Source organism: Saccopteryx leptura, chromosome 5 (assembly GCF_036850995.1).
Source record: "Saccopteryx leptura isolate mSacLep1 chromosome 5, mSacLep1_pri_phased_curated, whole genome shotgun sequence".
Classification (NCBI taxonomy): Eukaryota; Metazoa; Chordata; class Mammalia; order Chiroptera; family Emballonuridae; genus Saccopteryx; species Saccopteryx leptura.
Genome location: NC_089507.1, coordinates 2,899,967 through 2,914,257, shown reverse-complemented (window position 1 = coordinate 2,914,257; position 14,291 = coordinate 2,899,967). Strand labels below are relative to the sequence as shown.

The 14,291-nt window shown below is 62.7% G+C and overlaps 1 protein-coding gene and 1 non-coding gene across 2 annotated transcripts in view; one reads left to right on the top strand and one right to left on the bottom strand.

Moving 5' to 3' along the window:
- The window catches only part of ABLIM2 (actin binding LIM protein family member 2), a 110,096-nt gene extending 100,839 nt beyond the window's left edge, over positions 1 to 9,257 (bottom strand). The window contains exon 1 of the mRNA XM_066385492.1: positions 9,097 to 9,257. Within this exon, the coding sequence (XP_066241589.1) occupies positions 9,097 to 9,106 (10 nt within the window). The 5' untranslated portion in view covers positions 9,107 to 9,257. The remainder of the gene's footprint in view (positions 1 to 9,096) is intronic.
- Positions 9,258 to 11,812: 2,555 nt separating this feature from the next.
- Positions 11,813 to 11,947, top strand: LOC136407383 (small nucleolar RNA SNORA43). The gene has a single exon (XR_010751924.1). It is a non-coding gene; the product is annotated as a small nucleolar RNA SNORA43 (small nucleolar RNA).
- The last annotated feature ends 2,344 nt before the right edge of the window (positions 11,948 to 14,291 follow it).

Below are 14,291 nucleotides of genomic sequence, written 5' to 3'. Positions count from 1 at the left end.
CCCAACCCCATTCCCTTTCCAAGGGCATCACCAGTTAGAATTCTCACTGCCCACCCCCACCCTGGCGCACTGAGGGGCTCGGGTATGTTCACCCCTCTTGGCTTCTCCAACGGCGGCTGGTTGGCTCCTCCCGCTGTGCCCTAGCTAGCTGCTGTCCCAAAGACACAGGCACAGGGGGGCTGTAGGGTGCCCCGGGGGCAGCCCTGGGGCAGGACACAGCCTGTACGGCAGCCCCAGACCTCGCAGGAGCCCAGACTGGCCAGAGAGGGCAGTAGGGGCCAGGAGGAGAGGGCTGGCAGGGAAGAGTGGTCAAGGCACACTGAGTTCTGGGGTGGGAGGGTCCTCCCCATTGGATTCCTGAGGAGGACAGGCCTAGGGACTTGCTCTGTCCATCAGCACTCAGAGCCACTGCCCACCAGCACTGCAGCCCACCTGCCCTGCACGGAACCCCAAGCCCACACTGCACCCCACCTGTCCTACAGGGAACCCCAAGCCCACACTGCACCCCCTCCTGTCCTGCACGAAACCCCAAGCCCACACTGCACCCCCTCCTGTCCTACACGGAACCCCAAGCCCACACTGCACCCCACCTGTCCTACACGGAACCCCAAGCCCACACTGCACCCCACCTGTCCTACACGGAACCCCAAGCCCACACTGCACCCCCTCCTGTCCTACACAGAACCCCAAGCCCACACTGCACCCCACCTGTCCTACAGGGAACCCCAAGCCCACACTGCACCCCCTCCTGTCCTACATGGAACCCCAAGCCCACACTGCACCCCACCTGTCCTGCACGGAACCCCAAGCCCACACTGCACCCCACCTGTCCTACATGGAACCCCAAGCCCACACTGCACCCCACCTGTCCTGCACGGAACCCCAAGCCCACACTGCACCCCACCTGTCCTACACGGAACCCCAAGCCCACACTGCACCCCACCTGTCCTACACGGAACCCCAAGCCCACACTGCACCCCACCTGTCCTACAGGGAACCCCAAGCCCACACTGCACCCCACCTGTCCTACACGGAACCCCAAGCCCACACTGCACCCCACCTGTCCTGCATGGAACCCCAAGCCCACACTGCACCCCCTCCTGTCCTGCATGGAACCCCAAGCCCACACTGCACCCCACCTGTCCTACAGGGAACCCCAAGCCCACACTGCACCCCCTCCTGTCCTACACGGAACCCCAAGCCCACACTGCACCCCACCTGTCCTACAGGGAACCCCAAGCCCACACTGCACCCCCTCCTGTCCTACAGGGAACCCCAAGCCCACACTGCACCCCACCTGTCCTGCATGGAACCCCAAGCCCACACTGCACACCACCTGTCCTACACGGAACCCCAAGCCCACACTGTACCCCCTCCTGTCCTACACGGAACCCCAAGCCCACACTGCACACCCTCCTGTCCTACATGGAACCCCAAGCCCACACTGTACCCCACCTGTCCTGCATGGAACCCCAAGCCCACACTGCACCCCACACCTATACCCATCAGAGGCTGGAGGCACCTGGCTGGATGCTGGGCCCCTTGCACACTTACTGCATTTCCTGATTTCTGAGCACAGTGGGATGTGTGGAGGGGTCTGAGGCCTGTGATTCTGTACCCCACAACTGCTTGCCAAGCACCTGGCTGACAAGGCTCGGTCTCAGAGCTGGAGGTGAAGCATTGGGTCAGAACCACAAATGAGAGTCCTGTCGAGGGCCCCGAAGGCTCAGGAGCCAATCTGGGCTTGAGCAGAGGAGCACCAGGCTCCCTCGGTAGCGGGGGGATCAGACTCTGCTGGGCCCGGGCCCCCCACACCCAGGGCAGGGGTGGTGAGGCTGTGCCCCCAAACCAGAGTGTGCACGGCTCCAGACCCTGCACGTGGGGATGACTCACAACCGCACAGACGTCTGGGGCGCAGGGGCCCCCCTGTCTCAGGCGTGTACAACTAGCTCAGTGGGAGGTCTGGATGACGCCCCTGTCCTTGGGATGGGCAGGGAGGGCTCCCAGGGGACAGTATCGCAGAACTTCCCACAGGCGGCAGCCCCCTGGGTCCTCCCTCCCATCTCACCCTCCCTGGCTCCCTGGGACGTCTCTCGGGGAAGCCACCTGCACCCAAGGCCCCAGTCTCTCGGGACCCCAAAATGAAGCAGCTACGGGACAAAGGGGCTGGACCCTCTGCAATCATCTGAAACTCAAGTGGCCAAACTGAAGTAGGGGCCACAGGGATGGTCCCTGCAATTCTTCCCTCTTGAAATGTCACGTCTAAGGGCAGCACCAACTGGGGCCTCGGACGAGCCATCTCCCTGTAAGATCCTGGGGCCGCTGGAGACCAAGGAGGAGCAGAGGGACCCGCCTGTGAGCCCCGGACCCGGAACCAGGGCAGCCGACGAGGAGGCTGAGCCATCGTCCCCCCTCCACTGGACAGACGTTCACGGAATGCCTGTCACGGGGCAGCTGAGTGTGGCCCACCGGCGGGGAGCCGGTCAGAGGCCCAGCCCTGCCCTGGGGACAGACACCCGGCGGGAACAGGAGCCAGTGCCCGAGCACGGCGGTGACACTGGGCATCGGTTTCTTGTTCTGCTGGCTGGAGTCGTGTTGCCGGATCGTCTCTCCAAACCCCCGTCCTGTGCACGAAGAAACCCAAGCCTCGGGAAGCACAGGGCACACGCTGCATGCGGGAGGCGGGCGGGTGCTGCCGGTGTGTGTGTGGGGTGGGGAGGGCCACCAGCCGCCGCAGCTGCAGGGAAGCTCGGAGCTGGACCAAGGACCCCAGCAGCACAGGAGGACCATCCTGCAGCCCATACGGGGCTGGAGCTGGTGCTCTCTGGGGGCCGGACGGGAGCGAGGAACAGGACTGGGGCGGGCTGTGTGGGGGAGGGGAGAGCAGAACCAGCCACACACGGGGAGACGGGCTGCAGCACCTTGTGTAAGCTGACGCCCTGTGGCCCACACAGGGTGACAGGGTGCAATTTCAGGTCTGCCCCGAGCTGTGGAGACTGTATATATGCTCCACCTGCGTCCTGGGCCCACGGGGCCTGGGCCCTGGACACCCACGCACAGCCCATGAGCGGTCCCAACAAGCGGGGGCTATTATTCTCACTTTGTAGGTGAAGGAAACGGAGGCAGAGGACAACCTGTTGGCAGGAACACAACAAGCAAATGATGGGCAGTCGTGACGGCAGCCCAGGTGTGCCTGACCCCCAAACCACAGCACTTCCCAAGTATTGAGACTGCCCCCCCCAGCCCCCATGCTGGGAAATCCTCAGCCAAGGTAAGTGGTCCACAGAGGCCCCAAATGCACCGTCTGTCCACAGAACCTGTTTGCTAGACCCTGGCTCGCACCTGCCTGCCTGGGAGCCACCGGAGGCGCACAGCTTCCAGGAGGGCGTGCTGCTGACTGGCGCATAGAGTGGGCGTCCCAGAATTCACAGCGCACCTCCCTCCCTCCCCAGTGCTGCCCACAGACGGGAAGCACTCAGCCACTCTGCCAGCTCGGTGACGGGCCAACTGCCACAGAGGCCACTCCCAGTGTGTCCAGACCCCCCTCGACGCCAGGATCCTTGGTGTAAATACCGGGTGAGATCCGCCTGGCGGAGAAGGCCAACGGGGGACCTCACGGCACGTCTCCCTGAACCGGCGGCGTAGCCTCAGATCCAACAGGGGACAGTGGAGGGGACAGCGTTGTCATAAGAAAGAGGTCACACATCTGAGGGGGTCAACGGCCCCATTTTTACAGACAGATACAATGAGGCACAAACAGGGACGACAGCACAGAGGTCTGGGTGGGCGGGGCTGAGAGTCGGGGCCAGAGATCAAAGTGACAGGGAAGCCCCTGGACTTGATGTTGGGTCTGAGCTTTCCTAGAGTGAATCCTGGGGGTGGGCCACGACCCCAGAGGCAGCGGCTCTGCCTTCCTGGCTTTGTGCAGGCAGGTGACACCTGGGAGATGGGATGGGACAACGCCTCTCTCACTACGAAGCCCCGTCATGATGCTCCAGACGGGTCCACCCCAAACAGTGACACACCTTCTGAGGGGCCCACAGGTCGCAAGCCTCCCGCTGGGGCGCACGAGGCAGGAGGCGGGGGCCCACAGCGCCCACCCAGCCTGGGGAGATCTGTGTCTGGCCACACCAGGATTCAAATCCAATTCTGTCCGTTGACAGATGGAGTGACATGACACCAGGCAGCCACAGGGCCTCTGGGGCCTCCATGTCCCCATTTTGCATCGGGGACACCCCCCGGCAGCCCTGAGAAGCGCTATCGGATCTCAGGAGCGCCTGACCGGGCACGGGGCCCCAGGGAGCACCCTGGGAGGCATGGCCGCCCCGCCGTGACACCGGGCAGAATGCTGCTGACACCCTAGAGACCCAGCGCGATGGAAACTCCCGGCGCTGGGTAAACAGAGACGCCGCACTCAGGTTGCTCGGCCCTGCAGACCGCTGCCTCGGGACCGCCCGTGCACTGCCGGCTGGTCCCCCAGTGGCTCACAAGACCTCACTGTCATCATCCAAGAGCGTGAGCCGCTCCCTGCTCGCCACCCAGGGGCTCCTCTACGGTCGCTGCCTTTAGTGACTACAAGCCTCTCCCACATGCTCAGCCCTTGGCACCCGCTGTCCCTACGGAGACCCCGGGGGAGGCGGCACTGGAAGCAACAGGAAGTTCAACACTCGGCGATGCTGGCAGGTGGCAGAGCTGGGATTTCAGCCCAGAGGTCCGAATTCGGGGAGGCCTTACCACGTCCTGCCGAGGCGGGCGCAAGCGAGGGGCTCAAGGAAGCCCCAAGTCTTCCCCTGTGCAGAGGAGGGGTTCGGGATCCGGCTTCTGACCAGCCACCCAGAGCCCCAGCAGCTGCTGTCAGCCACGATGGCTGGCCTGGCCCTGAGGACCAGGAGCAGAGTAGACCCCCCACCGCAGGCTGGAACATCCCCCCTCCTCCTGTCACCACCAGTGTCCTCTGGCCAGCTCACAGCTCTCCCGTGTCCCAGGCAATGCTCCGGAGGGTCAGCGCATCTGCCAGGTGACTTCTCCGTGAGGGTCGCAATTGCTCCCCCAGGGCAGAAAGACTGGACTTTCCATGACTTCCTCAGACCGAGTATTTGATGGAAGAAAATACGCCATCTATCCCCCCCACCCCCACCCCCCAACCTCAACGACAGAAACCATAATAAATCCCAGGGTCTTCAGCGGCCAGTTAGGAAGTGACCCTGAACGTGGGGGACACCAGCTCAGAGCTCGGTGGTTCCCAGGCTGAGCTGCAGATAGCCAGCCGGTTCCTGGGCAACGGCCGTCCTTTCCTGATGTATTTCTGGGTCAGGATGATTTGTTTTCTGCCGCCCTGAATTCCGATGGAGTCACAGGGAAGCGGGGCACCAGTGCCACCACCTGTGAGATGCTCCATGGTGCTGCCACCGGGGAGCCCTCCATTCCCAGACACAGAGTAGGTCCGATGCTGACATCTTGGTTCATGCCCTTCAGGTCTTTTCTCTGTCACCGTTTTGTAGAGGGCAGATCATCTACGGCATGCAATTTTTGTCCTCAGCTGTTATCTAAATTAAACTTCCCTTAAGCAGGGTTGTCTAACATCGAAGACTCCCCACATATGGCTCTAGAATGCTCCCCTCCTCCCAGAATGCAATGTCAGGAGGATACAGAATTTGGTTTGCTCTTGTCTGTTGCTGGCACTCAGGGCCTGGAGCAGTGCTTGGCACACAGGAAGCGTTTAGGAAACATTTGTTGACTAAATGAATGATCGCATGGCTACAATTCCATCACTCCCCTCCACACTGGGGTGGGCTCCAACATTCTGCTGTGATTAGTAATGTTGACGGGAACAGGTTCATGGCTACATTGTTGCCCGCACTTGGGTTAGGGGAAGGACTGTGTCTCTCTTTCTGTGCCAACCAGAGTAGGGGACTAGGGTTCGGGTTCTGTCTCGGCCGCACACTCTCCGTGGCCCTGGACTGTTGTTTTACCTCTCCAGGCCTCGGTGTCCCTCCTGGGGTGGGGGGGACATCCTTTAAGTCCCTTATAGCTCTGCGATGCTAACACCGTAGCCATGGAAACGGAAGACAGCTGAGCCAGCTCCCCAGGTCTCCACCTGGCCCTGCACCCCTGTCATGGGCTGAACTGTGTCCCTCCCAAACCCATATGTTAAAGTCCTAGCCCCATCCCCCACCCAGGACCCCAGAATGGGACTGTTTCTGGAGAGAAGACCTTTATGCAGGTAATTAAGGTAAAATGAGGTCGCTGGGATGGGCCCTGGTCCAATATGACTGGTGTCTTATAAGAGATTAGGACACAGGCACACACAGAGGGACGACCCTGTGAGGTCACAGGGAGGAGACAGCCACCTACACACTGAGGAGAGAGGCCTCCGGAGGAACCACCCGCCCACACCTTGATCCTGGACTTCCAGCCTCCAGGACTGTGAGAAGACAACATCTCCATTACTTTAGTCCCCAGTCTTCCCTCACTCCTGGCAGCCTCTGACCACCTGGGGCCTCCTCCCTCACGGGCCGGCAGCCACGCAGGGTGGCTCAGAGAAAGCACGGGTCCTCGAGGACCCAGTGCTCCCGGTGACAGAGCTGGCACAGGAGCCCCTCCCGGCTTCGTACCGTGTGGCCAGGTGGGCTGCGACGTGAAGCCACCACACACTTGTTATCCACTGGGCCGGCACTGCAGGAAGGGCAAAGGGCGTGCCCCGCAGACAGTGGGGAAACGGAGGCACAGGAGCTGACAGCTTGTGCGCGGGTCTGGGTCTGACTGGTACAGAGTGCCAGCTCCTGCCAGCTCCCCGGCCACCAGAGATCAGCATGCAGCAGAACAAGCGGGCAGCTGTCCAGCCAAGGCCACTGGCGCCCTTGCACAGGTGTCTTCATTATCAGCCTCGGGAAAGGTGCGCCCCCAGCCTCAGACTTTCACTGTCCAGCCCGTCTGGGCAGCTGAAGACTGGGCCACATGATGCCTAGCCACACCTGCTGGCGCCAAGCTCCAGGATAACGCCAGCCTGCCATGGGGCGGGCCATCAGGGGACCTGCCCCTGAGGATGATGGAAGCCCGTGACCTGCCAGATATGCACAGTGGCCAGACATTAGAGCCTAGAGCCAAGCACGAGGGGCCACACGGCTCCCCTGCCCCTGTGGATGACGGAAGCCCGTGACCTGTCAGATACGCACAGTGGCCAGACATTAGAGCCCAGTGCCAGGTACGAGGGGCCATCAGGGGACCTGCCCCTGTGGATGACGGAAGCCCGTGACCTGTCAGATACGCACAGTGGCCAGACATTAGAGCCCAGTGCCAGGCACGAGGGGCCACACGGCTCCCCCGCCCCCGTGCAGCGCGGTGGAGATTACTGCTGTGCAGATAATGGGCTGGGGACAGGTCTGGGGCGTGAGCGACAGGTGGACGGGAGAGCACTCTCCCTGCCAGAGCCAAAGGGCTGGGTTAGCTCAAGAAGGCTGAGGTGAACTTGACCATCTAGTAACGGCCATCACAAGCTATGAAGGACCTACTACGTGCAGGGCTGCTCACCGTACCTTATGCTCTCCAGGTAACCAGCGGTACTGCTTCTATGGATCAGAGGCCAAGCCCAGGAAGATGCCGAGATCACCAGGCAGACACTGGTTCAAACCCCAGTCCCTTTGCTCTTTCCAACCGTGACCCCCGTGGCCCCGGGTGCCCACACAACCACCAGGAGGGGGGATGCCAGGGCTTCTTCTGGGGTTCTCTCTGATTACAGCGGGGCAGGAAGCATCAATTATGGTCCTAGAAATCCACAATTACCCTGCATGCACCTTGTCATTATCCCCGCCCCCCGTTAGACAAATGTGTCTGGAGGTTCTGCTGGGTCTGGGGGTGCCCTGCTCCCAAGCCACCTCCAGATAACAGGTAGGCCATTTCAGCAATCCTCTTCCAGAAAATTCTGCCTCCCACCACCTGCCATTTGCTCTCAGTCACCCTCCCGACGCCCACAGCCAGTGCCATCCCTCCTTTCCTGGTTGGGAAAGGGAGGGCTCTGTTTCCGCTGGGAGGGGAGGGTCCCTGGAAACACACTCCTCCCGGGCCCAGAGCGCACGGTGGGTGCCCTCTAAATGCACCTTCCCTCCCCAATCCGACCACCCTGGCGCCAGGGGAAGCAGCTGTCCCCATTGCTTTTAGCACCGTGGCCAAGGGCCACGCTGCAGTCTGTGGAGACAGGCTCGGAGGAAAGAGCACCGGGGTCAGGAAGCATCGGGTTCGAGTCCCCGCCCCGCTACACGAGCTGAGCAAACGTACTCAAGCGCGTGCACGAGCTGCGGTCCCACCCTGGAAAATGGGGTGCCGGCTCCTCCCTGCCCCGGAATGTACGGACAGGCCCTCCGCCCAGGGCCGGGCCCGGGAGGCTGTCAAACCCTGGGCTCTCACGCTGCGTGCAATCCGGACTCATCCAACGAGGCCTCCCAGTTCCAGGGCTCAGTTTCCCCAAGAGCGGCGGGCGCGGCGGGTGTGTGGCGAAGAGGGATTCGCAGCGCCGCACAGAGGCCGCGCGGTCCGCGGGTGCGGCGCGGGAGGCGGCAGTGGGGGCGCGCAGGGGCGAGGCGACAGGAGCGATGAGCAGGGAGATACGGGCGAGTCGCGCACACCTTCCCGGCTCCGTGCCCCCAAATCTGCCGCGGGCGAGCCCAGGGCACCTGGATCGGCCTGACGCCCTCGACCCCGGACCTAGGCGCGGCGGGAACCGCGCAGAGGGGGCGCCCCCTGCCGCAGAGCTCCCCCGTCAGCGTCACAGCTCCCCGTGCCAGGGTCTGCGCGGCCCCTCGCCCCTCCGCCGCCGGGACCCCGGACCCCCCGGACCCCAGAGAGAAGCAAGGGAGTGGCGCCTCCCAGGCAGCTCGGCGCGGCCACCGCGGCCGGTGCGGTGGGAAGGGGGTGCCCAGCCCGCGCGGCAGAGCTACGTGCCTGAGGTCCAGGGACAGGGGGGCCGCGCGCCGGACCCTGGAGCAAAAGTTGGGTGGAGCCGCTGGGCGATCTCCCCCTCGCGCGGCAGGTGCGGCTCCCCGAGCCCTTGCGGCGCCGCGACCCAGCTGGGAGGGCGCGGGTCCACGGTCCCACACTCACCTGCACTCATCTCCGCGGCAGCCCGGAGTCGGGCCGTCCCGGCGCCGCTGCAGCCTGATGCGCCCGCCCGCCCGCAGGTGCGGCTCCCGGCCGCGCAGCGACCCAACCGCCCGCGGGTCAGCGGCTCAGCGCACAGCCGCGCCTGCCCGCAGCGTCGCCGCAGCCCCTCGGCGCGCCGGCCCCGCCCCGCCGGCCCCGCCCCCGCCGGCCCCGCCCCTCGGCTCCGCCCCACCCCTCCTCCCGCCGCGCTGCCAGCGGGACGCACTCTGGGAAGTGTAGGCGTCGCGCCCTCTCCGTTTCCACCTTTACGCCCCGGCCTCCTCACGGATGGACTACAAGTCCCGAAAGGCCGCGCGCCCCGTGCATGCGCACACAGGCGACGCCGCTGCGGCCTCCCGCAGCCACTCGTGGGTCTCTGCGGAGCTGTCATCGTCTCCTGGCTGGTGGCGCGGCTGGTGGCCTGGCTGGCGCCAGCTCTCGGGAGCTCAGGAGGGTCGAGGAGGACGCCCGAGGGGAAAGCGAACTTGGTGCAGCCCTTGTTGAGTCGTGGAGTTTCCAGGGGGGGCATTGAACACCTTCTGGGCCCACCCCCTCCTTCCGCGGTCGGCAGAGAGGGAACCCGAAGCGGCGGTGGGGCACGGCGGGGTTTGCCCACTTCCCATGCGGAGGCTTGAGCAGGCTGCGATTCCGGCGCAGGGCTGCTGACTCCAGGTCTGGGGCCGCACACCTCGGGCTCCCGGAGCGCTGCGCCGGCTGGCGCCTTGATCTGCTGGGGCGACGCCGGGGAGGGGGCGCGTCCTCCCCACCCCCGGGTCGGGTTCAGACCCAAGTTCCCCTGCAGCGCGATTGCTCTCTGCGACGTCAGGCGCCCAGCACGGGGCATGGGGACAGAGACGGAGGGCCCCTGGGTGGAAGCAGGTGGACCCCATTGGCGCCTTGTACTAACGAAAGGGGGCTTCAGGGGGTGCAGAGGGTCTCGGCTGGACCAGCAATTAAGGGACAGACTCTCCAGGACCTGGCACTGCTGGGAAAGGGGGCCAGGGCTGCTTGGAGATGCTGTAAACAAGGGGCGGTGGGCTGGCCACAGAAAATGTTGAGGGAAGGCGGAAGGTACACTGGAAGGGGTCGGGTGCCCTGTTCCCTACACAGCTGCCCCTCTCAGCTGGGCAGACCAGCAAGTCCCTTCCCCTCTGGGTATCAGGGCCCCGTCTGGGCCGAGGCTGAGTGAAGGACCCGCTGTCCGCTGAGAGCACCACATTTGGGTCGTTGGTCCTGACTGGGCAGATGCAGGCCAGTAGGGACGGAGGACCCTGGGGTCCGACCCCCTGTGGGAGCCTGGCTTCTCTCCCTGCTTGTGTGAGGTGCCGATCTCTGTGCCTCAGCGTTCATCCTTGGACCTGATGGCTGTCCCTGCATTTCGGGATAGTTCTGTGGGTGACATGAGCTAAGGCGTGCTGTGCCCCAGCATGAGTTGAAATCAATAAAATGTCTTTGATATTGTGTGATTCTTATTATTGTTCGCAGTGCCTTGCACTGGGCTTGGTGCACAGTGGGCACCCCACAAATATCTGTTGAGTAAAAGAAAAGAAGCATGGAGGGACGGAGAGAGGGTAGGCACAGTCCTGTCACCCCTCGCCCTCTTTAAGGAGTGCTGCATCCAGCTCCCCCATGGCCCTGTTTCCTATCTGGCAGAAGCACCTGCCTGCTGTGTCTCCAAAGGCTCCTATGAGCCTGCTGGGGGTGTCTGGGTTCCTGCGCACAGCATGGCGAGGACAGCAGGGAGGCCCCCATCACACCCGTCGTCAAGGGAGACACCACGGATACGGACAGACGGGCACTTGCTCCCAAGTCCGTGTGAGTCAAGGTAGAGTGGGTGGCCCGACTTCTGGCTGGTCCTAGAGCTCTGCCACCCAGGCCTCCGCAGGGAGCCAGCCCTGCCCCTCCCACCTCCAGTGCTTCCGGAACATTCCCTCAGGGGGACTCCCCTTCTCATTTCACCACAGGAGGTGTGGGGGGTCCTTTCAAGCCTCTCCCAGGCAGCGTTCCAGGCAGTGGTGCCCCTCTTTTCCCTCTAAGCGTGACAGACATGTTTCTTTTGGCGTCGTCCTTCCCACAACCCGGAAGCAGCGCTCTGGCCCTCTGTCCTACAGGCTTGGAGACTGTCCCCAGGGAAGCGCAGGAGGGGTGAAGTTTTGCAAGGCACCTGTGGATGGGGCCCCCTAGGGGGACCCCCAGCCTACAGCACTTGTCCCTCCACGGGCCTTGGTGGGTCTCCAGCACTCTGCCTGCTGCCTCTGCCACATGGAACCCACCACGGGGTCAGGAAGAACTTGGAGGCGGCGTTTCCACCTCTCCTCCTGACCTGTGGGCTGGAGCTCTCCTTGGTCTAACCTGGGCCAGGGAGGACAGTGGTGTCAGAGCACCTGAGCCCACCAGTGGACCTGCCCGGTGCCAGCAGGAGGCCAGCAGAGGATGGCAAGAGCTGCACCACTCCCCCCGTCTTCTCAGTGGAATAAGGATTGCTCTGAGGATGGGGTGGAGGGCAACCTTCGACTCCCGGCCCGTTGGTTTCAGGGTCAAGTCTGTCTTAGCCACACTCTGCTCTCTTATGGGCACCAGGTTATAACACTGGGGTTCCATCTCTGGTCCCTCAAAGGTGATCGTAAAACGCGGAAACAAAAAATGCAAATGAATGCCCTGCAGTGCTGGGTCTGCCGGGACCAGGGACCAGGGACGGCACCAGGGACGCAGCTGCGTGCCGCGCCTGTGACCTCAGGGCAAAGAGGAAGTGGCTATTTCTACGCTCAGTGCTCTGAACAGTGGGCACTAAGAATGGTTTAGCCTGACAGTCCTTACAGAAAAAAAAAAAATGCAAATGCATGTTTTCACGGACATCATTAGATACGTAAAACCACTGCTTCGTTCAGAAGCACAGCCCTCCGTGGTACAGATAGTTTTCCCACACAGGCCGCACCCAGAGAGGCTTCCCGAGAAAGAAATCCAGTGAACTGTGGAGAGAGAGGAGTCTTTTTTTAATTTCTGTGACAAAGGCCCTTCAGTGAGCACAGGCTCCTGGCACTGCTCCGTGGGCCTGCAGATCGCTTCATTTGTCCTCAGAATGTTTATTTCCCTTTGGGGAGGCGTGGAGGTCCTGGAAGAGCAGAACGAGGGGAGGTGGGTGGGGCTGGGCACGGCTGGGACTGACCGAAGTGCTGACTCATAGGGCGATTCACATAGGTTTCTTTCTTTTTAATTTTGCCATTGATTTGGGGGTGGGAGGGAGAAGCATCAGCTCACTCTTCCACTTAGTTGTTCCGTGTAGTCGTGCACTCATTGGTTGCTTCTCATATGTGCCCTGACTGGGGATAGAACCCACGACCTCAGTGCGCTGGGACGATGCTTCATCCACTGACCCACCCGGCCACGGCCTGATATGGGTTTCTTGAGGCTGATGCAGGAGGACCTGGGAGGAAGAGGGGAGGGGGAACCATGGGCTGGGGGCTGCTGATGTGAGCCTGGATGCAGGGGTTGTGTTTGACCCTCTGTGGGGCCGGACTCGTGCTCGGGCGGAGGGAGTCGAGGGCCAGCATGGAACTGCACCTGAGGAGGACGCCGAGGGCCAAGCCAGGCGTGCAGTCCCGTCCAGGGCTGCTGGGCCCCATGGGCTGGGAGCTGCTGATGTGAGCCTGGATGCAGGGGTTGTGTTTGACCCTCTGTGGGGCCGGACTCGTGCTCAGGTGGAGGATGTCGAGGGCCACGCCAGGCGTGCAGTCCCGTCCGGAGCTGTGGGGCCCCAGGACCGATGTGTGACAGAGAACCTCCATCTTCATCATCGTCATCACCATCCTCATCTTCGTCCCATTTCACAGATGAAAAAACGGAGGCCTTTACCCAGTTGCAAATTATAGCTGAGTGGAGCTGCCGGGATGCACCAGGCCCTTCTGAAGAGAAAGCTGTGGCCCCTCCCGGATCTGCGTCCCCTCACAGGGCACTGGGAGGCCAGGGGATAAGGGAGGGAGCCTGGGCAGAGGGTGGGGAGCACAGCCCAGAGGGGCCTGTCCCGCCAGATCTGAACCTCGCCTCTGTCCCCTGGGCTGTTGGGGATGCTCCACCCTCACCTGGGGAGTTCAGCCTCCCCCTCTGGACTCTGCTGCAGTCCCCCCCCCCCAGTCAGAGAAGCCCCCCGGACCCTGAGCTAGGCCAGGGGCCACCTCTGCTCTCTGAGGTCACTGCCACTTCACTCCATAATCTTTCCATTTGTCTCCTGCCTGCCTCCCTCACCAGATGTCAGGCCTCCCAGATAGGGCTGGGTCCATCTCATGATGGACATCCCGGGGTCTCCAGGGCATCCCGGGGTCTCCTGCACATCCTGGCATGTCCAGGGCAGCCGGGGGTCTCCAGGCATCCCGGGGTCTCCATCACATGCTGAAATCTTCAGCACCGAGGGAGTAGCCAGTGAACTGCAGGACCAGCGTGCCCCCACTGCAGTTCCCTCTAATGCCCCTCCCACAGCTAACCTAAAGGAAAGAGGGAAGACCCCCTGAGCCCCTTGCCCACATTGCTGACCGGGCCCGTGTCTGCTGAGGCCTCCCTCAGACCGCTCCTCCTGTGGAGAGCACGGTGTGGCTGGGCTCGCCTGGGGACCTGGTGTAGAAAGGTGTCACCCTGAAAACCCAGCCGTGCAGAAAGCCTGTGCACGGTGGCCAGCGGAAGCTGACAGCATCCCGGGGACCTGGATACCCCTGGCTACCCCTGGGCATTTGTCTTGCCAAACTGCAAGTTCCTCTGTCCTTCCTTCGCCTCCAAAGACAGCCCAGAAGCGGATGTACTTCACAGCCAAGTGAAAAATCGAATGAAATATGACTTCACTGTGGGATCTTTCCAACCACTCAATAATTTAAACCGCGCCACGCGAAACCAGGAGTAAAAGTAAGATGTGACTCACATCTTGGCCCCACGCTGGGATTACTCAGCTGAACCAGGCCCGGCCACAGGTGAGAACGCGGACCTGCGCCGGCGTGGGTTGGACGCACCTTGATTCTGCGGGGCGGCCGAGTCTATTCCATCCTTCCCACCGCCCCCGTTCACTCGGAGGGCTTTGAGGACTTGGCGATGTTCGGCCATCACAGAAAAGCACGAGAGAGGGTTCGTTCATGGCAAGGGATGGGCTGAAGCGGACTGCGTGGGCCGACTCT